Raw genomic sequence first — 24561 nt, forward strand, 5'->3', positions numbered from 1 at the left:
GCACAACCTCCAATTGTAAAGACGTAACCTGTGAGAGATCTTCTTCTATCAAGGTCTCCAGCAAAATCAGCATCAACATACCTTATAACTCTATCTTTAGTTCTTCCAAACTGTAAGCAAACATCAGTAGTGCCTCGTAAGTATCTTAAAATCCACTGAACTGCTTTCCAATGTTCTTTACTAGGATTTGCCATATATCTACTAACTGCACTGACTGCATATGATAAATCTGGACGTGAACAAACCATAGCATACATGAGAGATCCTACTGCACTAGAGTATGGAACATATGACATGTACTCAATCTCATCATCTGATTGAGGAGACAAGGCCGATGAAAGTCTGAAATGGGCTGCTAAAGGAGTAATAACAGGCTTAGCACTCTGTATATTGAACCTGCAAAAAACTTTCTCAATGTACCCTTTCTGACTTAGGTACAATTTACTTGCTTTTCTATCTCTGAGAATCTCCATACCAAGTATCTTCTTTGCTGGTCCTAAATCTTTCATCTCAAATTCTTCACTTAGTTGGGCTTTAACCTTTCTTATCTCTCCTTTATCTTTTCTCGCTATCAACATGTCATCAACATAAAGAAGTAGATACATAAAAGAACCATCATTGTTTTTCTTAAAGTAAACACAACTGTAAACTACTTTTTTGAAATCATGAGAAGTCATAAAGGAATCAAACCTCTTGTACCACTATCTTGGTGATTGTTTCAAATCAGTAAAGGGACTTTCTCAACAAACAAACATAGTCCTCTTTTTTGAGACTATAAAACCCTCCGTTGTTGCATGTAAATATCTTCTTCAAGTTCTCCATGCAGAAATGCAGTTTTTACATCTATCTGCTCAAGCTCCAAATCATGCATGGCCACAATACCAAGCAAAGCTCGAATCGAACTATGCTTAACAACTGGAGAGAACACATCTGTGAAGTCCACTCCTGGAATTTGACTGTAACCCTTTGCAACAAGCCTTGCTTTATATATGGGTTCTTCAACTCCTAGAGTCCCTTCTTTCTTTTTAAACACCCATTTACAACGAACAACCTTTTTGCCTTTAGGAAGTTTCACAAGGTCCCATGTTCTGTTTTTGTGGAGTGATTCCATCTCTTCTTGCATAGCAAACATCCACTTTTCTGAGTCTTCACAGCTAACCGCCTCAGAATAATTAGATGGCTCTTGATTCGCATCTATATCTTCAGCCACATTTAAAGCATAAGCAACTAGATCAACCTCGGCATACTTCTTTGGAGGTTTAATTTCTCTTCTAGTTCTGTTTTTGGCGATAGAATATTATGGTGAAGAAGCAACTCTATTCTCAATTTTTGTTCTGGCTTGAGGAGTTACTCTGTACTAATCTGATGCTCCACGTGCTTTTGATTTTCTTTATTGGAAGAGTCTTTAAGAGATAAGTTAGGTAGCATAGCAGTTTCATAAAAAACAACATCTTTGCTAATCACAACTTTTCTATTTTCAAGACACCGTAACTTCTACCCTTTTACACCAGCTTTATAACCAAGAAAAATGCATTTAATAGATCTCGATTTCAAGTTTCCATTATCAACATGAACATACGCAGGACACCCAAAAATCTTTAAATCAGAATAATTAGCAGGATTACTAGACCATACCTCTTGTGGAGTCTTTTTCTCAATGGCAACGGATGGAGATCGGTTGATCAAAAAACACGCAGTAGAGGCTGCTTCTGCCCAAAATGCCTTCAGTAAGTTGGCATTTGACAACATACATTGAACCTTCTCCATGATCGTTCTGTTCATTCGTTCTGCAACGCTGTTTTGGTGTGGAGTATGACGAACTGTCAAGTGTCTCATGATCCTTTCTGACTTGCACAATTTATTAAACTCATCAGAGTAAAAATCTAAGCCATTATCTGTGCGGAGGTATTTTATCTGTTTTCCCTTCTGTTTTTCAATCATAATTTTCCAGGACTTAAATGCGAAAAACACATAGCTTTTCTGCTTCAGGAAAAACGCCCAAACTTTTCTGGAAAAATCATCAATAAAGGTTAGCATATAATTAGCTCCACCTCTCGAAGGCACTCCGGATGGCTCCTACAGATCAGAATGAATATACTCCAACGTTCCCTTCGTGTTATGGATTCCTCTAGTGAATCGACCTCTCTTTTGCTTCCCAAAAACATAGTGCTCACAGAAATTCAGTTTGCAAATTCCTTGCCCATTAAGAAGTCCTCTTTTGCTTAATTCTGCCATGCCATTCTCACTCATATACCCTAGGCGCATATGCCAAAGTTTAGTAATATCATCATCGACAAGGAAGAGGAAGCGACAATTGCATCACCAATAATGATAGAACCCTCAGAAACATATAACTTGGCAATCTTTCTCTGCCCTTTCATCACAACAGGAGACCCTTTGGAAATCTTTAAAACCCCACTTTCAGTTGTGTATCTGTACCCTTTTGAATCAAGAGTACTCAACAAAATTAAATTTCCTTTCAATTCTGGAACATGCCGCACGCCACTAAGTGTTCTGACAACTCCATCAAACATCTTAACTTTAATTGTTCCAACACCTGCGATTTTACACGAAGCATTATTTCCCATCAAAACAACACCTTCAGATACTGTTTCGTAAGTTGTAAACCAATCCCGATTGGGACTCATGTGGATGGTGCAGCCTGAATCAAGTATCCACTCCTTGCTTACTTTAGAATCATTGACAGAAGCGACTAGAAGTTCACCATCGCTGTAGTCTTCTACAACATCAGCTTCACCGAAATTTTCTAGTTGTTTTCCCTTTTGATTCGCAGCCTCCCTTTTAATCTTATTTTGTAGCTTATAGCACTCAATTTAATGTGCCCTTTCTTCTTGCAGAAGTTACAAGTTTTACCTCTATTTGAAGACTTCGATCTACCCTTAGATTTACCACGAGGATTCCGTTCCTGTGTCCTACTACGATTATCATCAGCATTCCGATCTTGTCTCCCACGAACAATGAGACCCTCTCCCTGAGAGTCGGGTTTAACCACAAGATGCTTCATCTTATCATACGAGGTTAAAGAATCATAAACCTCATCAACTGTGAGAGACTCGCAGCTATATAAAATCGTGTCTCTAAAGGTTGAATAAGACAGGGGCAACGAACAAAGTAGAATCAACCCTAGATCTTCCTTATCATACTGAACCTTCATGGCCTCCAAGTTTGAGAGAATTTCTTTAAACACTGTTAAGTGTTCGTGTACAGACGCACCTTCCTCCAAACGATGAGCATAAAGACGCTGCTTCATATGCAACTTGCTTGTTAGAGTTTTCGACATACATATTTGTTCTAGCCTCTTCCATAATACAGCGGCAATTTTCTCTTTCATCACATCCTACAAAATTTCGTTGGACAAATGCAGATGTAATTGTGTTAATGCCTTTCGATCCTTACGCTTCTTCTCTTCATCTGTTAATGTCGAAGGCATCTTATCTATCCCTAGCAGGGCATCCTCCAGATCCATCTATGCAAGAACTGCTTGCATCTTAATTTGCCACAACGCAAATATGGTGTTCTGAATGCATGACATGGCCTTGTGCCTTTTGGTCCTCTCATCTGCATGCTGTCTGATTTGAGCCACTGTTGGATTGGCTCGAAGTGGAGCTGGCTCAACATCAGTGTTGACAACTTCCCACAGATCAAAGGCCTGCAGGTAAGTTCTCATCTTAACAACCCATATGTGGAACCCCTCACCATTAAAGACTGGTGGTGCTGCAGGAGAAAAGCCTGATGAAGCCATTTAATTTACTACAACAGGTCCTCTAAGATGAAAGCTCTTGATACCAATTGTTGGAACTTGAAACAAAGCAGCAAGCAAAAACCAAGAAGCTTGTGCAGCAAGCCTCGTGGCTTGTGGAAGAAATAAGAGTAGAAATTCAAAGGAAAACAAGAACAGAACTAAAGCAAAGAAAAAGGAGCATAAAGATTGAATTTTTGCTCTTGTTTCTTCCACAAGCCACGAGGCTTGCTGCACAAGCTTCTTGGTTTTTGCTTGCTGCTTTGTTTCAAGTTCCAACACCAACCCTATCACAGTGTTCATTCTCAAGTTAGATTGATGTTTACCCCATAGAGGAACCCAACATAAACATTTGGGGAAAAAAAATCCAAATGATTTTGGTTTAGTGGGAATTTCAAAGTGAAGAGTAGGTTTCATGGTACAACCATTTTGTCAAGCATAGCTGTCAAATATCTTGTAGATATATACTTTCCTAAGAATCTGTCAAATATCTTGTAGATATATACTTTCCTAAGAATCTGTCAAATATCTTGTAGATATATACTTTCCTAAGAATAGGTTGCTGTATTTTTAGGATATGATTAGATACTTTCCTTTTTTGTATTTTAGGATGTGATTAGGGATTTGATTTTCTGTGATTAAGGAATTTAATATGCTGTACCAGTGCTATATAATTTAAAGTTCAACTCAATAAAATGACACAGAATTCTCTTATTTTGTTACATTTGACTTGATTGCTACATCAGTTTGGGCTAAATTTGTGTATTTAAGATTATCAGAGATTGAAATTCAACTTTTGTAATTAAAATTCCAGAATTTTACTCTGTTATGGAATTGGTTTGTACATTCGTTTTGATGAGATGATATCCAACAAGTTCAAGATTCGAAGCTTAGTAATTAAAATACTTTCTGTAATCCTAAACTATGATCTTACTATAATAAAAAAAACACAAATTATACTTCTCTGATTATTTTTTATTGCAGTATTTACAGAAATTTGTAGGTGCTTATTTTAGCTGAACTTGTTATGCGGTTGCAGTGTGGTGTTTGTGTCTTGAAAAGAACAATGCAAATTTCTGCATAGGGTGATTCTTTGTGGTGAATTTAGTCATTGTTTCGAAAGAATGATGTTAAGGGGGTGCCAGAATTGCAGTGGTCGTAAAACGTGGTTGTGATTCAAGCTATTATACTGCGTCTGAAGCTTTGGACTAGAGCATGACGGGTTCATTAAGTATCAATTGAACCACGGATTTTTTGGGGGACGTATTCAAGTTAATCGATCAATCCTTCAGGCGAAAGAAATCGATTTTCGTAAATGTCTTGATAAGGCATATCAGCCAAGAACGGGGAGGATTGGATTTTATGTTCATGGCATGGTGGCTATTGGCATTATAACTTATGTTGTCTTGTTGTTTTTTGTTTTATGTGTTGCTTGTAAGCTGCAACTCAAGTTAGCAGTTGAAGCCATTGAGGCTTTATTTTAAGGTTTACACTTTGTTTCCTTTATTTTATATTATCTTCAAACGATGTTTAATCAAACATCAATTTATTCCACTTGATTGTAGACTTCATTGTATGAAACTTCATCATTTCCATTACATTGTAAAATTAGGTAATTTTAAGAGTATATTGCAATTTGGTATTGCTAATTTTACATAAAGGTCCATGGCTAAATTATACATTACGAATTTTACAAAAGTTTAAGCTATGGTAATAATGTCTAATTCTTCATTTTATCATTATAAATTAGCTAGTAATAGCAGTTGCAAGTAATGTTATTTGAATCAGACCAAACAGAATCGTTTATAAAGAATCACACAAATAACAAAATAGTATAATATACTAATTTTTAAAATTCACTTTCAGGAAAAAAAAAACATTTGATTATAATTTTAAACTTTTGGGTAGAAATTATTATAACATGTGCCCTTTGAAAGTGTGGGAGTAAGTCAATCTTGTCCTAATTCCAAACAATGACAATAATTTGATTGTTGGTTAAAGACTTAGTGGCTCTTTTATTTGACATTTGAGTCATAATTTTTGTTTTACTGGTTTTTAATTTTGACCATGTATAATTTTAGAAAATCTTAAGAAAATTCATTTCAGTTGACCTAAATACCAAATTGTGTAGAAGTGAACATTATTTTTCATAAAGTTTTAAGAAATTTCATCAATACCCAAAGCGAAATTTATGAATTGTACAAAACTATCTTACTTATATTTATTAATATTAAATATTTTATTTGAGTTGATTTCATACAAATTTAAGTAAAATATTTAAAATTAAAATATTAATAAAATGCCTCGTATATTTGTCTATCAGACATTTGTTGACACAGATTAGAACCCGATACCCGCCCTTAATATTGTATAAAGAAAAAAGCCTAATGATTTTGCATTTGATAAAAGACTACATTTATTTTTTCGATAATTACCTATTTGTTTTTTTTTTTGCTAAATATGCTTTGCAATTGAATAAATAAAATTATTTTTAATATCTATTTATATTTATTAATATTAAATATTTTTATTAAGTTAGTGTGATACTAATTTATTTTTACTGTTTAAGGAAAAAAATCCAACGTAGAAGACAATGAAAAAAAGACTAAGACAAAGAAAGCCAACCAAGCATTCAGTATTGCGAGTCAATTATTTGAATTAAAGATGACAAATTTTAACCTGCTTTACGATACCCACATTTTTTTCCTTATTTTTTTTTCTTTAAGAGTTGGTATAAGAACAGTGATTTAACTATTAAATTCATTTTATTTTTATTACCTAATTATTACTCCTTTTTTTCGATTTAATAATTGAATTTTTCGAAATTAAATATTTAATTTCATTATTTAATATTATTAATTTAGTAATGGAAGTTTAACGTGGGCGTTTTTTGGACCCAATAATAAATTTAGTCCTATGTTTGCACGATGTGTAAATTTTATCCTGAACCTAAAAAAACTTAACAAATTTAGGTTGATCTTATTATAAAAAATCTTCCGATTTAAAATTAATTTACAGCAAGTGGACCATTTTAATTGTAGAAAGAATAGTTGACGATTCTAATTATGAAGTGAAGAAATTCTTATTTATAGACAGAATGGTGTGGATCATAGTAATCAAGCAGCTAATTAGACCAAGCTTTTGTTGCGTGATCATTTTATTAGCTTTCATCTACATGTGTTGGGTTTTTCATAGAGGAAGAAAAACAGAACTAATTTACTCGGATAAAATATGAAGCTCTTGTTGAAGCTAAAGCAACAAAGCAATAATTCCGGATAAAATATGAAATAAGTTTGAGATTCAAAGAAACGAGAGTTGCAAGGAAAGCAACCAAAAAAAACAGAAGCAAGAGGGATGAGAAAACTGAGAGAACAAGAATTGGCTATTCTCATTACATTAATTCATCAAATGTATGATGTACATATATAAAACTAGAACAATATTTTTAACTTGTAGAAGTGAACAAACATTAAATTCATCCCAATGATAACCTAGGACCTATCTAAAACTGGAAAGTACTTGACTAACTTTATCCAGTCAAAAAGTTTTCTGTCAAATCATATACAGGTCGTCTGTTACAAAAAAAACGTACTTCATCCGGATAACATACGTACATTTGTAGTTGCTGTATTTCATCCGGGTAACAGACATACTGCTGTTTGTTGCCACCTTTAACACTCCTCCTTAGCTACAAAACAACAGACTCCAATTTGCTTCTTCAAATACTCGAACATGGTGGCAGCTAACGGCTTGGTCAAAATGTCTGCTAATTGAACTTCTGAGCAGCAATGGACCAAGTTGATCTCCTTTGACAACCCTGCCTCCCTCACAAAATGGTATTTGATCTTGAAATGCTTAATTTTCCCATGAAATACAGGGTTCTTGGCAATTGCTACAGCTGACTGATTGTCAACTTTGATCTCAGTTGCTTCAGCTTGACCAGCATTCAAGTCATCCAACAGCTTTCTAAGCCAAATTGCTTGATTAACAGCCCCAGCAGCTGCAATATACTCTGCTTCAGCTGTTGATTGAGCAACAGTTTGTTGCTTATTTGAGCTCCAGCTAAAAACTCCTGATCCTAGAGTGAAGAAGTATCCCGATGTACTCTTCATATCATCAACCGAGCCAGCCCAATCACTGTCTGAATAACCGATCAGCTTTAGTTCCTCAGCTCTCTCAAACTTTACACCATAGCCTAAGGTGCCTTTGACATACCTTAGGACTCTTTTAGCAGCTTTAAAGTGTGCAACATTGCAGTAGTGCATGAATCTCGATAGAAGACTAACAGCATACAAAATGTCTGGCCTTGTTGCTGTCAAGTAGAGTAGACAACCAACTAAACTCCTATACTCCTTTTCATCTACCCGATCATGCTCATTGATGCTTGAGGGTTTCTCTCCTAGTGCAATAGGAGTGCTAACAGGCTTGCACTTTAACAAGCTTAATTTACTTAAAACTTTCTATGCAAATGCTTGCTGGCTTATGAAAATGCCATCAATATTCTGATTCACTTCCATGCCAAGGAAGTAGGTCATCAAACCTAAATCAGTTATCTTGAATACATCTAGCATTTGCTTCTTAAAGTCTTCAATCAGCTCACCCTTGCAACCAGTAACCAATAAGTCATCCACATAAAGTGAGACTATTAACAATGTTTCTTTCTTAACCTTCTTCACATAGAGTGTAGGCTTACTTATGCTCTTCTCAAATCCAAGCTTCGACAGGTATGCATCAATCCTGTCATGCCAGGCCCTTGGAGCCTGTTTTAGGCCATACAATGCCTTTTTGAGCTTGTAAACCTTGTCTTCCTCACCAGGGACCTTGAAATCCTCAGGCTGTTCTATGAAGATTTCTTCCTTGAGAAATCCATTTAGAAATGCTAACTTTACATCAATTGATGCACTTTTCACTGTTTTTGAGCAGCTAAGACAAACAATGGCCTTATGGTGTCTAACCTTGCAACAGGTGTAAAGGTTTCAAAATAATCAACACCTTGCTACTGACTGTACCCCTTTACAACTAATCTGGCCTTATGCTTGTTCAGAGATCCATTTGCATTGTTCTTGGTCCTGAACACCCATTTAACACCTATAATCTTCTTGTTACTGGCCTATCAACCAGCTCCCATGTCATTTTTATGAATCATCTCCATTTCAGCTTCCATGGCCTTCTTCCAGCATTCTTCTTTAGCAGCCTCTTCAAAATTTGAAGGTTCAACTATTGCAACATTACATCTTTGATAGATGTCTGCAATAGTCCTTGTCCCTCTCACAGGTGCTTCATCAAAATTTTCATCAACTGACCCTTCTTCATCTAGCTCCAAACTGCTGTCTAGCTGATCTTCATCAGTCAACCTTGCATCAGCATCATTCCAGCTCCATACTCTACCTTCATCAAACCTCACATCCCTACTTACTAATATTTTCTTTGTTGAGGGATCATACACCCTGTAGCCCTTATTAGTGCTGCTGTAGCCAACAAATATTCCTGAAGCAGCCTTTCTCTCGAGTTTGGTTCTCCTCTCAGCTGGAATAAGGGCATAGCAAACACAGCCAAACACTTTTAGATGTGAAACAGAAGGTTTGATTCCATGCCAGGCCTCAAAATGAGTCTTTTCCTTCACAGCAACGGTTGACAACTTGTTGAGCAGATACACTGAGGTATTGATAGCCTCAGCCCAAAACTTGCTTGGCAGCTAGCTCTCAAACAACATCTAACCATATCAAGTACTGTTCGATTCTTCCTCTCACATACTCCATTTTGCTGAGGAGTATAGGTTGTTGTTAGCTGATGGTGAATCCCAGCTTGTTCACACAACTTTTGGAACCTTTCAGACAGATACTCAGTGCCATTATCTATTCTCAAAGCCTTAATCTTGCAACCAGATTGATTTTCAGCCAATGCCTTAAATTTGTTGAAGGCTTCAAACACTTCAGATTTCTGCTTCAAGAAATAAACCCAGCAAAACCTGGTTAGATCATCTATAAACAGCACAAAATACTTACTGTTATTTAAGGAAGTGGTCTTCATTGGTCCACAGACATCAGAATGGACTAACTCAAGTCTTTCTCTAGCCCTCCATGCCATATTAGCAGGAAAAGGTAACCTGGTTTGCTTACCAAGCTCGCAAACCTCACAGGCAGTGTCTTTGGCTTCAACTTTCGACATGTCTTCAACTAAGTTCAACTTGTGCAACTGATCAAGTGACTTGTAATTAACATGTCCTAATCTCATGTGCCATAGACCAGCATCATCAACAAGGCTGGTGTAAGCCTTTTTCTCAAGTCGATTGACATCAAGCATAAAACACATGTCTGTCATTGCTACTGTGACTAACTCCTGACCATAAGAGTCTTCAACAATGCATGAGCCATTCTTAAAAGCAAGTGAGTAACCTTTTTCTACTAGCTGACCAACACTAAGTAGATTCTGATCTATGTCAGGCACAAAAAGTACATCAGAAATCACTTTGTTACCTGACTTTGTGTTGATCACCACATTGCCCCTGCCTTTGGCTTCAATCAGGTTTCCATTACCAATCCTGATCTTTGAGGCAAAACTTCTGTTGAGCTTTTTGAACAGCCTTTCATCAGCTACCATGTGCTGTGTGCAGCCACTATCCACTAGCCAGTCACAACTGACCTTGCTTGAGGTTGCAAAATAGAAGGCTATAAAAACATGCTCCTCCTGAGCTTGAAGATCCTCAGTAGCCTTAGCTTGCATTTGCTGCTAAGTTTGTGCCTTCTCTTTGTTTTTGTACATCCTTTCAACATGTCCCAACTGTTTGCAGCTCCTGCACTGAACATCTGATCTGTGCCAGCAGTTCTTTTCCAAATGTGAAGTCTTCTTGCAGTGAATGCATGATGGAAATCTATTCTTCCCTACATCTCTCCTTGATTTCTCCCTTCTATCGACCCAAGGTTTCTTCCCCTTTTGACTAGAACCTGAGCCTTCCTTAGCCTTTGCTTGGAAAGCTCCTTCAAGATGCTCTTCCTGCCTGTTGGCCCTCCTTTACTCAAGTGCATATAGAGAATTTACCAACTCAAACAATGAGATGGTTGATAAATCCCTCGAGTCCTCCAATGAAGAAATCTTTGACTCAAACTTCTTTGGAAGAGTTGTAATGACCTTTTCAACAACTCTACTCTCACTGAAATTATCTCCAAGGAGCCTAATGTTGTTGACTATGGCCATTATTCTGTCAGAGTACTGCTTAATGGTCTCTGACTCTCTCATCTTCAGATTCTCAAAATCCATTCTAAGGTTAATCAGCTGTTGCTGTCTTGTTTTGTCTGACCCCATAAACTCCTCCTTTAGCTTCTTCTATGCTTGCTTTGGTGAATCACAAGCTATTATTATTGTGAAGATCACATCAGAGACCCTATTTTATAAGCAGGCCATTGCTTTATGCTTCTTGGCGCACTCTTCACTGTGTTGCCTCATCTAAGCAATGGTTGGATTGGCCCTCAATGGAGGTGATTTAGCATCATTCTCGATCACACTTCACAAATCATGTGCTTGAAGGTATGTCTTCATCTTAACTACCCAAATATGGTAGTTTTCTCCAGCAAACACAGGTGGTGGTGGTGGTGTGAAACTCATCTTTGCAACAAACAAACAGACCAACAAAAAAATAGCTTCTGCTTCTTTTCTCTCAAACACAATCAAGGTCCTCAAAGACTTAGGCTCTTGATACCATTTGTTGGGTTTTTCACACAGGAAGAAAAACAGAACTAATTTACCCGGATAAAATATGAAGCTCTTGTTGAAGCTAGAGCAATAAAGCAATAATTTCGGATAAAATATGAAATAAGTTTGAGATTCAAAGAAACGAGAGTTGCAAGGAAAGCAACCAAAAAAACAGAAGCAAGAGGGATGAGAAAACTAAGAGAACAAGAATTGGCTATTCTCATTACATTAATTCATCAAATGTATGATGTAAATATATAAAACTACAACAATATTTTTAACATGTAGAAGTGAACAAACATTAAATTCATCCTAATGATAACGTAGGACCTGTCTAAAACTGGAAAGTACTTGACTAACTTTATCCAGTCAAAAAGTTTTCTGTCAAATCATATACAGGTCGTCTGTTACAAAAAAAACGTACTTCATTCGGATAACATACGTACATTTGTAGTTGTTGTATTTCATCCGGGTAACAGACATACTGCTGTTTGTTGCCACCTTTAACAACATGAAATTACAGTAAAGTAGAGACAATGGGATGAACATATATGTTGATTTGGATTCTGATCATCTACCTCTCCCAAGTAGCAGTGCAGAGCCAATACTACTCGAAGAGCCTACCATATCATCCCAAGCCAGTTAAGGTCACCAATCTTCACTTCTTTTTTCACGAAACTCTCAGTAGTAAAAACCCAACAACAGTGGAGATAGCCCAAGTTAACATCCCAAGCAACCACAATAATTCATCAGTACCATTTGCCACCCTATATGCCCTTGATGATCCCCTCAAGATAGGTTCTGAGCATGACTCTGAGGTGATTGGAAATGCTCAGGGACTTACGGTCTTGGCCGGAACAAATACAACCGATGCAGTGATGTACGTAGATTTCGGATTTACTAGCGGTAAGTTTAAAGGCAGCTCTATAAGCATATTTTCAAGGAATCCAATAAGAGAGATAGAACGGGAGGTTGCGGTGATTGGAGGAAGAGGACAATTCAAGATGGCAACAGGGTTTGCACTACTTAAGGCATACTTTATAAATGACACTAATGTCATTATTGAATACAACGTGACTGTAATTCATTACTAAGATTACATTTTTAGACTCAAATCTTTTAAATTCTTCAAAAGTTTATATAATTCTGCTCTACTTGATATGTTGGTTTGTTTCAATGAAATTGTTCCCATACATAAATGCATTTCTAAATTCCCTTTGGAAAATTTAAACTCAATTGTAATCTTATATAATAATTGTCAATTGGCAATAACTAGAAAAATGTGTCTTCGAATTTTATTAGCTTAGGCATTATATTAAAAAAATATAAATAACAATCCATTCGTTTGCAAAAATCACACAAATAACAGAATAATATAATATACTATTTTTAAAATTCATTTTAGGAAAAAAAAAACAATATTTGATTATAATTTTCAACGTTTTGGTAGATATTATTATAACATGTGACCTTTCAAAGTTCGAATTTTCTTAAACTCATAATGTTTCAATCTGGTCCTAATTCCAAACAATGACAATAATTTCAATGTTAGGTTAAAGACTTGGTGACTCTTTCATCTTGCATTAAGTCTGAATTGATGTTTTACTAGTCTTTGCTTTTGACCATGTATAATTTTTTTGACTACTCAAATAAAAATTAAGAATGAAATTTCAATTTAATTAACTTAATTATGTAAAAGTGAATATTATTGTTTAGAAATTGTAGGAAATTTTAGTTTTTCTTTTTTAATTTTTGGCTTCAATTCACCCAAAATGTGTAAGAGTAAATAATATTCTTTAGAAAATTATAAGAAAATTCATTTAAATTGACCGAAATGCCAAATTGTGTAGAAGTGAACAATAATTGGTCTCATGCTAATTTAAGCGAAATATTTAAAACTAAAATCAAATAATGATATTAACGAAATGTCTTAGTATTTTTATTTTAAAATTTGTATGAGGAGTGATTAAGACTTTTATTAAATATTAATTTAGCATGGATTAAAATTGTGTTACTCCATCTCCACTTTTAATATTGAATAAAAAGAAACGTCTAGTGAGCCTCATGTGATAGCTTGATGGTTAAGGGTGTTAACCATCCCAGGTGTGGTTTGGGTTTGAGTTGTGCAGTTGATTAAAGACTATACATTTTTTTAAAGAATTACCTATTTATTTATTTGCTAAATATGCTTTGAATTTGAATAAATAAAATTATTTTTTAATATTTATTTATATTTATTAATATTAAATATTTTTATTGAATTAGTTCCATCCTAACTTATTTTTACTTTTTAACGGAAAAAATCCAATGTAGACAACAATGAAAGAAAAAAAAACAAAGAAAGCCAACCAAGCTTTCAGTCTTGCGAATCAACTATTTGAATTGAAGATAACAAATTTTAACTTGCTTTACAATGCTCCACATTTTTTTTCCTAGTTATCTTTTCTGTAAAAATAGTCACTTAATCATTCGGTTTGTTCTATTTTAGTTATCTAATTATTAATTTTTTTCGATTTAATCAGTCAGCTTTTCAAAACCGAAGTCTAATGTGGACTCTTTTTCCGATCCAATAACAAATTTAATTTTTCAACAAACTTAACAATTGAAAAATCTTATTATGAAAAGTCTTCCAATTGAAAATTAATTTACAGCAAGTGGATCATTTTACTTGTGGACAGAATAGTTGACGATTCTAATTATGAAGTGGAGAAAATCTTATTTATAGACAGAATGGTGTGGATCATAATAATCAAGCAGCTAATTAGACCAAGCTTCTGTTACGTGATCATTCTATTAGCTTTCATCTACAAGAAATGATAGTAAAGCAGAGACAATGAGAGGAACATTGATGTTGATTTGGATTCTGATCATCTGCCTCTCCCAAGTAGCAGTGCAGTGCCAATACTACTCGAAGAGCCTACCATATCATCCCAAGCCAGTTAAGGTCACCAATCTTCACTTCTTCTTTCACGAAACTCTCGGCAGTGAAAACCCTACAGCAGTGGTGATAGCCCAAGCTAACATCCCGAGCAACCACAATAATTCATCAGTGCCATTTGCTACCCTATATGCCCTTGATGATCCCCTCAAGATAGGTCCTGAGCATGACTCTGAGGTGATTGGAAATGCTCAGGGACTTGCGGTCTTGGCCGGAACAAATACAACCGATGCAGTGATGTATGTAGATTTCGCATTTACTACCGGTAAGTTTAAAGGTAGCTCTTTAAGCATATTTTCAAGGAATCCGATACAAGAGATAGAACGTGAGGTTGCGGTGATTGGAGGAAGAGGACAATTCAAGATGGCAACAGGGTTTGCACTACTTAAGGCATACTTTATAAATTCCACTAATGTCATTAATGAATATAACGTGACTGTAATTCATTACTAGGATTATATTTTTAGACTCAATTGTTTTAAATTCTGTAAAAATATATAATTCTGTTCTACTTGATTGGAATAAATGTACGAGATATATATTGTATTACATTAATTGTGATATGTCGGTTTGTTTCAATAAAATTGTTGCCATTAGGGTTTTCCCATACATAAAGGAATTTCTAAGTTCAGGGTTTTTATTGAATACTAGAAAACTAACGCCCAACAATCTGAAATAAACAATATGGATATTTTAGTGTCAAATGGGACACAAAAAGATTCTCTAACATTCCAAATGTTTATAGTTTGAACATTTGGAATGTTTGTTTAATTTCTATGCATGAGGTTTAATAACAGATATAATGAAAGGTGATTTTGCTAGAAGGTGTGTCACTGTTTTTGGGCGATTCACTGGTTGAATAGCTTTTGCCTCTTTGGGTTCCATATCAAGGTTAATATTGCTCGTTTCTGTTGGAAAATTGGCCTGCATGCAGCATGTGAAGAAACCAAAGTTTCAAGAAGCAGCCCAAGCCATTCATGCACGCAAGAATTTTTTACACATAAGTTTCCCGGGTAAAATACATGCAACAATCCTAGTTTGCAATTTCAAAATTCTTAACATTAAATCATAAAAGACATTAATTATAGCTTAAATTAATGTGAACCTTGAGCAAACATAGTAGTTCTAAAGGATCAACCTCTAACATTTAACACCATAGAATACCATAAGTATTCTATCAGTTAAATCAAAATAGAAGAAAAGTAACGGAATAAGAGAAAGATATTAAGACATTATGCACTTATCATGGCAATTTGAAAAACTTACAATCGAATAGCCTTAACTTTATTCCAACCTAAAAAGAAGAATAGCTCCTAATCTCTATAAATATAGATAACAATATATTCAAGAGATTCATTACTTACATTTTTCTATCACCAATTTAGTGAATTTAAATAAGAATTGTATATTAACAAGCTGATTCTAAAGACACAATTTCTTACATATACTTTGGCGCATTAGCAATGAAACAAAGAACATCGCTTAACTTGATAATCTAGATTAAGTGATAGACTTTGAAGCAATCAACTAGATACTTAAAATATGAATTTCAAACTTGCTATTTTATAATTGTAGAATGAGTCTGATTCAATATTAAAACTAGTAATAGAGCAGAGTTAACTATTGACCTAAGCAATCTCTCAAATTAATGGACGTTAATGAAATTCATATTTTTACGAGAGCATCTTTATGTTGAAGATTCTAATGTATCAGCGAAGACTACTCACTGTGTCCTAATTCAAATTGACATGATTAACATATTGAACGTGTTTAAGTAAGAGCGTAGAGAGAAAACACGTTTTTCTAAGCAGACATTCACTGCAAAAGTGAGAATAGTAACTTTACTGTATGTATGACATATCTGAAGAAGCATGCAATCTATCAATCAACTAGTGCAAGGGGATAGACAATGTTAAAACACTTAAGTCAATTATGAGGTATGTAATGAGAGCCGAGAAGAAAATCGAGTGGCTCAAATAAAGATATATAACCAATGATCCTAGATATTTAGGCTTGAGATATAGCCAAAATAAGCAGTGCATAGCTTTATGTGTTATCGCTTATATGGAATAGACTAATAGTGACAATAAAGCATATGGATAGATACTGAGCTTAACTGTTGAAGTAATGAGTTTAAAATTTTAAAGAACACTACGGTTGAATACCTATAGATGATTTTTGAATGGTAAGAATTAAAGTGATGATTGAATCATTGATCCAAATACGAAGCGAACACAACAACTTAAATTATCAAAAGTCAAGCTAAGAGCCTAGACTTCAACTTAATGTTTAGTGATTTATTGAATAAGACTCGTAAGAACTGTGGTTAATTAAGAGAGAAGACATGCCAATGCTATGCATAACGCCATGAATCCTCATAAACCACTCATACTGTATAGGCAATGTTAGACCATGAAGCCAGATGATATAATCAATATAGTAAATTATTCTATGCACTTTCAATGGCATGTTAATTGTCTTAGCGCATATACATGGATGAAAAATTTAAGACCAGACAACAGATGAACGCAAATTTTAGATCACATATAGAGTACATGAGTATGTGAGCAATTCAATTATCTACATCCAATTTATGGATCAATCAAAAGAAATTCTAGACTAGACTTGCATTCTAAGATGTTATACACAGAAAATTGTGAAAGCACTTAATCTGCATGAGGAGTTCCAACATAAGCGATACTAGTTTCCATCACAAAAGAGATAATTGCTTCAATTCATTTGTAATCTAACATAGTCTACAACTTAAATCAGAACAAGCCCACGAGGAAATAGAACATAAACATCCTTAATTTGATGGCATACACTGGTTAATGTAAATCAGTAGAGAATGAGAGTAAATTCAACTTCAAAGAATGATCTTAGTAATTTATGCCATCGATGCAAGTAATGTGGTATCATAGATCCATGCATATGACTGCAAATGAGATCAGATTTCTGAATTAAGTAGGCACTATGCATTACATGCCAGATGGTCTAGCAATCGGATACACAAGATTAACAAGGGCAAAGGGTAGACTGTAAGTGAGACAGCCATTGTCAATGATCCATTCAATAAACATGAAGGGTTAAACCAGATTGAAGAATCGCGATTAAAACTGTAGCAGGAACCTGTTTCACTACATCGGCCGACTACTTCAAAAGCCGGATGTCATCGACCAATAGCGAACAATTCACAAGGTCATTCACATGGATGTAATGCAATTAACCATTGATTGCATTCTCAGCATCTCGAATAACAGATGGATATTAAGTCGAAATGCTAATCGAAATCAACCGTATACTCATCTAGAACAACACATCCAATTGGATCATAATATGAATGGCAAAGACATTTAATCACGGGAGTTCACTAACTAGAAGCGATAGTGCACAATGCAACAATTAATCATGAGCTACCTTTACTTGACTTCAATGGAAGCATCGAGATAGTTTCAACTTTGAAAGATGGATTACGTCACGGGTCTTGATCGGTAGGAACAGTTTAGGAAGTAATCAACAATGCTGTAATAACATGTAGCTGACATTGCAACGAGACCCCTTCCTAAGGAGCAGGAAAATTGGGTCTCCAAGCTATGCACTATCGGTGAAAATGATCACTACATTGAACTTGATGTCATCTGCGAGAAAATTAGGTGGAGCTGAAGAATATGCTCATGAAAAGGTTGAAGTGATGCAGTACATGTAGGCATTTATGATAAGAATAGTCTAAATCATTGGATCGAAGTTTGAATCTTGAAGATTAGAAAGCTATCTATCAATATAAAATAGATGTTGAGAGTACAACTTTATGTCATGTTAAAATGATCTTGTAATGGCTCATTGATGATATCAAGACAACGATCAAATGTAGAGTAATTGAAGTGATTGCTAAATTAGGCGCATTAACTTAGATAAAATTAAGAGATCAGTAATCAATTCATGACATTTTCTATGCTCCTTTTGAAAGGATCTAGAAGTATTCATCCAGTTTCGAATAGTTTAGTTACGTTAGAGTTGGTGATTTAGCGCTGAATCTTCACTAAGTATAAGAAAACTTATTTGGAAAGAGCTTTGAAAAATTGAATGTTTAAGTGTTTAATTAAGCTGTGAATTATTTTGAAGAGCTAGCTATTGTAATCTTGAAAGATGACAATGACTCACTTATTGAATCAAATACTTAATGTATTAAGCATACATATTTATTTGTTATTAATTAGTGTTAAGAATAGTGATGATGAATGATAAGATATTAGTGCAAAATACTTGTAGCTGTGTTAAAAATGTCTATTATTGGTGTTTAGATGAATGTAATCTATTCTTCAAATAATGTATCTAAATTGTGATTAAGAATTGATTGAATTATGTTTATAAAAAAGAAGATATCAATGAATTCAGAGTTCCAAATTTTAGCTTGCATTTGCAATCATTCAGTCCTAAAAATACAGATTTTTTTTCGCTTTGAAAAGATTTGAACTTTCTATTTAATAATAAAATTAGTTTGCTATAATTTTTATTTTAGAATATAATCCACTTTTCATTTCGAAATTTAATGTAATTAAGCATTTTTTTGTTTTTTATTTAATCATTGTTTCATTATTAAAATTAATTTATAAAGCATGACTTATTTATTTTGTAATCAAATATGAAATTATCAAGTATCTAAACAATTATCTATTAATTCATTTAATTTAATGGTATTCTTTCAAAATTAAAAAAATAGAATCTTTTTTATTAAAACAATTAAAATAAATTAAGCTTCTTTAATAAGAATTGAATAGTTGCATATATATTCCCAATTTAAATGATAATTATGAATGTTAAATGAGATTACTTGTTAAACTAATTATTTTTTCAAACAATTAATTTAGAATATTTAAGTATATGCAATATTACAATTTACGCTTTTTCTCAATTTATCAATTTCTATTTATTGAAAATTGGAGAATTTTCATAAATACATCTATAATTTTAATTAATGCAAAAGTCTAGTCAAATTAGGGTAACTTGTATCATTAAATCCTTTTTAGCAACATAATAAATTTTAACAAAAATTTTAAATTCATAATTGTTGAAGACACTATGCTGATTATGAGTTTTGTGATCATAGTAAATCTTAGTCCAGATTTCAACACTTCTTAATTGATTCCTTCGAAATATTTTTTATCAACTATATTGCTTAATAATTCTATTGATTTAGAAAAATGTGCTATCATAAATTTTCAAATTAATTGAACTAAAATGTTTTCTTATTTGTTTTATTCAGCTTAAACTATTATTGCTGTAATGTTGAATGACTCTAAGTACTATTAATATATGGTAGAATCTGATTGCCTTTGGATTGTAATCTATATAAATAATATTGATTCTAATAAGTATTTAATTTACTATATTTGAAATAAAAACAATATTTATGTTCATCGATAATTGATTATATTTAGCTTTTAATCTCATTTATTTTACTTGGATCTTTGAAGATATTATAATCTTAGTTCAATGCAATCTTCCGCTTCACATTATGTTTGAATTAAATGTTATCATAGAAAGTACAAGTTATGTTATATGAAGGATGAGTTAAATATATTTACACTTTAATTATCCTAATAATTTAAGAGATTAACAAGATTTTATTGTTTTAAAGCAAAGTTAATTTATAAGGGCATGATTAAAGATTTAATTAAAATACAGAATTTAATTGGTTTTGGTATTTAAACGAAATTAACAAGTCATTCATAAAACTTAATTTTCAGATTTGGGAATATTCAATTACAATTATTGTAATAAGAGATTCCACATACGCATTCAATGTGACTAAGCATATAGTTATTTAGTACAAAAAACAATAATACTCGTATTATGAAGGTTAATTAGATTGTATTAGGATCAATATTTGATTAGTAATTGATTAATCATTATTCAGACTTGTGATTTGATTTGAGAATCTTTAAATGTTTAGATAATTTACTAAGTGAAGTTTGGTAGTTAAATGAAATTAGCAATTTGAGTCAACTCTATCACTTAAATTTATAATTATTATTCAAATTTTATAATTTTTAATGACTCATTAATATATGGACTGTCATTAATGTTTAAGTTAGTAACCTATAACAGAAAAGATATGCTGTTATTAGTTTATTTTAAGATTTATATATTTTAAAAAGGAATTTATTAAGATAATGTTTTTAACAGCCTGATTATTATATCTTTGATAGGTAAATAATCATGTCAAATATTAAAATGAATTCATTCAATTTATTAAAAACATCATTTAGTTAAACTATTTTTAAGCAATTATTTCAATATTTTAATATTTAACAAAATTAGAACAGATTAAATATTTACATTGTGAAATCATAATTCAATCTTACATGATTATCTATTTGGACATATTAGAAATAAGATGAACTAAAATGATGAGCACAAAGCATATTGATATCAGTAATGATTTTATAAACAAAGCAATAAACAAGTTAAATTTACAAGCTATTATTATTTTAAAATTAACTAACTCTTAAACTTAACTTATTTAACAATCTTAACATATTAGAAATTACCAACATCAATTATCTATTTTAACTGACATTAACACAATTTTTAGACATTTATGCTCAATCCTTAGATTCTCCTATATTTATATCTCGCTAGTCGAAATCCGTTGAACAACTTCGGTTCATCAATCAATGACGTAGGTGACTAATCAGGCTACAATCAAGTACAAATGCAGCTAATCAAAAGCTATAACGAAAAGTTTAGACAATCATGATTGAGAAAGGAATGATAATGTCAATATTAGATTAAATTTATCAGATTATAATTATCAAATTCAATTTCAGCTTGGAATCACTTGATTCTGACTTTTGGTAATGAATTTTAATCTTGGTTTAGATTCTTCATTTAACTTTGAAATTTATCTTATGCTTTGATAGCTTCTTGACCATATAGATTTTTGAGATGCATACATTTGCTGTTTAGAGTTTAAATTTGCTATATTGAGTTATCTTATTTAATTTATACTTTATTAATTTTAATTAGTTTTTATTATTTATTCCAATTTTTATATTTTATATTTTGAATTTATTTTAGATTTTATTTAAAAATTAATTTAATTCTTGTTGATTAGTTGTTTATAGTTTCAAGGTTATTAGATTAACAATTAAGTTTTGATTAATAGCTCTATTATATCTTTGCTTATATTTAAATAATTTTTATTTCTTATCATAAATTTCTCTTGTTTAGTTTAAATTTCTTGTTTCTACTTTTATCAAGATTTGAAAACTTAGAATGTGTTAAAATACTTAATGTTTCAGATTACTTCTCAATCTAAAATTGACCTTGTCTTAACTGATTTTCTCTTAGTATATTAATTTACAACTTATCTTCTTTCTTTTTGTTCATAATCTATTTCATTTTATGTTAGCTAATTTTACATTTTTAGACTTGATCTTTCTTCGGTTTCAAATCCAAGTTCTTCGAATGCCCTAGCAAACTGACTTAACAATACTATCTTCATTCACTTCCTCATTATAGGTTAACATCACTGTATAAGGTTTGTTAATCAAACACAATTATTATATTCAAGCTTATCAATTAGCCGTTGTCACCATATTGTTGCTTAACATTCTTGCTAACCATGTTTGCAATGCATATTTATCTCAATGACTCACTTCAATTTTGAAATTTGTGTATATTGTTCCTATAGCTAATTCATTGACCCAAAAGCAATTTCCAATATTTTTTCATTCTTCTATTGCTAATCATTCACATTACTTTTAGCTTCATGTACTATCATCATCAACAATTGCTTAGAATGTCTATTGATACTTTAAACTTTTTGAGCTCATTATACACTTTTTCTAAATGCAGAAAACCTACTAATACTACAAACTCTCTTGCTAGTCTCAATGTCATTGCATCTATTTACAAGCTTTATTCAAACCTTATCAATGGATATAAATCTTACCATAATATGATCTATTTACATATCTTCTAAATTATTCATAAACTTTTCATAAGATTATACATACTTCAACAACTTTAAATTGTCATGTATTCAATCATTATTTCAAGCTTATACTTCTCAACTTCACAAATCTATTATTGGAACTTCCAATCAAGTGGCCAAAATTTATCATTAAATGTTTATGTAAATGTCTTTCATAATTAAATGAGCTATATACTTCATCCAATCAATTTCAAGATGCAGTTAAGCTCTGCTATGCTTAAAAGTCATCTAAATCAATTAAGTTGTATATGTAACCTATTAAGTACATCATCAACTAATAAACAACAATAAAATCTATAATTCTTATATTCATATGTATCAAATACCTCGATTAAAATCGTAATCAACTTCTAACCTGTTGGGCTGATTAGCTAAAATGCCTTAGTGTAAGTAAACATTGAAATTAGTTTATTTGATTTAGTAAAATTATGGTAATTATTTAATATAGTAATGAGTATGTTATTAAAATTGTGGCAATTTATCATTTAATGTAATTTGATAAAAGTCAATGGTAAAATGCAAAGTTGATTATTGTTAAGGTGAATATGCCATGTTTTAAAAAACATGTTTTAAAGATATTAGAATGATAAATGGTATGAATTAGATATTAAATTTTTTTGATGTAAATTGTTTAAGTAATATTAATAAAAAATCAAATTTTTATTTATCATTTAAAATACAAAGGAAAGATAAAATTTGTTAGTTAATTTTGAAATTATTATGTTTTGATCGATTTTATGATTTTTGATGCTGACTGTAATTTGATGATTGTAGTCCTTAATTAAATTTTATTGTTATGATGAGTTATAGTTATGTGATTATGCTAAGCTGGTTTGAATTAATAAGTAATTTGAATAAAATGCTTATTGTGGATTAAATTGGAAATGAAATTAAGGGTTGAAATGAATTACTAATAGACTAAAATGAAATGAGTATTGATGAAAATAAATAGTTAGATCGTTGAAACCAATAGCACTAGACTAAGGCAAGTATCATTAGTATAGAATGTATCGATATCTACTAAGACTATGTTGCATTGAAATAATGATAGATGAACTAAAATATCTTCACAAACGAAGTTTTGCATATTACTCTGGAAATTTCTAGATAATACAAGAAACTGAAACAAGACAATTGTTTAAGGAATTCTCATATGTATGGGTTAGAGATGCTCGAGAGATTTTCTTCTTCAGACCAAAAGGTGGTTGGACATTTTAAGCAATATTGATCTTAAGAAAGGATCATTTCATAAACATCTTCAGTGGGTCGTAACATTCGGGGAATGGTATGGTAGACCAAATTGATGGAGAAGATTCGAGGCATACGAGCAGAGTATGATTAATATGTCGAGAAGAATGAGGTGGAAAGCTCGATAGATAAATAAGTGATGACGTCCGAAATAGGAGTTTTTTTCATAAACATTTTGCATCATAATATGTCTAATTAAGAGCATGGCATCTTAATTATTTGGCATAAGCATAAATTCCAGGAAATCAATTCTACAAGTGGATTCCCCAATGGACAATGTAGCAAGATTGATTGAAAATTACAAAATTCAGCGCCTTAACCCCCTAAGCAGTAGGGTAACAGGCTAAAATTATAGATCTTATCTCCCTAAGCAGTAGTGGAACAGATCAACAACGACTCGCCTTAATCCCCTAAGCAATAGGGTAACAGGTCAAAATTGTGGATCTTATCTCCCCAAGCAGTAGTGGAGCAGATCGAAGATGCGCCTTAACCCCTAAGTAGTAGGGTAACAGGTTAAAGTATAGCAGATCTGGCCTTCAGGTGTTCAAGCTGAAGCAGATCCAAGATGATTTGGCGTCTCTGTATTGTCAGAGAACAAATCGAAGAAACAGATTTGGCATTTCCATATTCGACGGAGAGCAGATCGAAGACATAACTGATTTGGCTTTCACGTGCTTATGATGAAGCAAATCTAAGATGATTTGGGATCTCTGTATTGTCAAAGAACAAATCGAAGTTTGGCGTCTCCATATTCGACGGAGGGCAGACACATAGTAGATCTGGCCTTCAGATGTTTATACTGAAGCAAGATCCAAGATGGTTTGGCATCCTTGTGCTTACAAGGAACAAATTGAAGACATAGCTGATTTGGCTTTCACGTGTTTACGTTAAAGCAAGTCTAAGATGATTTGCCATCTCTGTATTGTC

General features: G+C 32.7%; 1 protein-coding gene and 1 pseudogene across 1 annotated transcript; both read left to right on the forward strand.

Annotated features, from left to right (window-relative positions):
• Positions 1–11985: 11985 nt before the first annotated feature.
• LOC108473309 (dirigent protein 4-like) lies at positions 11986–12543 on the forward strand (annotated as a pseudogene).
• A 1650-nt stretch (positions 12544–14193) lies between these two features.
• Positions 14194–15002, forward strand: LOC108473295 (dirigent protein 4-like). The gene has a single exon (XM_017774802.2). The coding sequence runs from the start codon at positions 14283–14285 to the stop codon at positions 14838–14840; it is 558 nt and encodes a 185-aa protein (XP_017630291.1). The 5' UTR covers positions 14194–14282; the 3' UTR covers positions 14841–15002.
• Positions 15003–24561: the final 9559 nt, after the last annotated feature.

The sequence above is a fragment of the Gossypium arboreum genome, chromosome 10, assembly GCF_025698485.1.
Source record: "Gossypium arboreum isolate Shixiya-1 chromosome 10, ASM2569848v2, whole genome shotgun sequence".
NCBI classification, from domain to species: Eukaryota; Viridiplantae; Streptophyta; class Magnoliopsida; order Malvales; family Malvaceae; genus Gossypium; species Gossypium arboreum.

What these genes read in the sequence shown, in the direction of transcription:
- LOC108473295 (XM_017774802.2), top strand. Translation starts at nt 14,283, where the DNA reads ATGAGAGGAACATTGATGTTGATTTGGATTCTGATCATCTGCCTCTCC.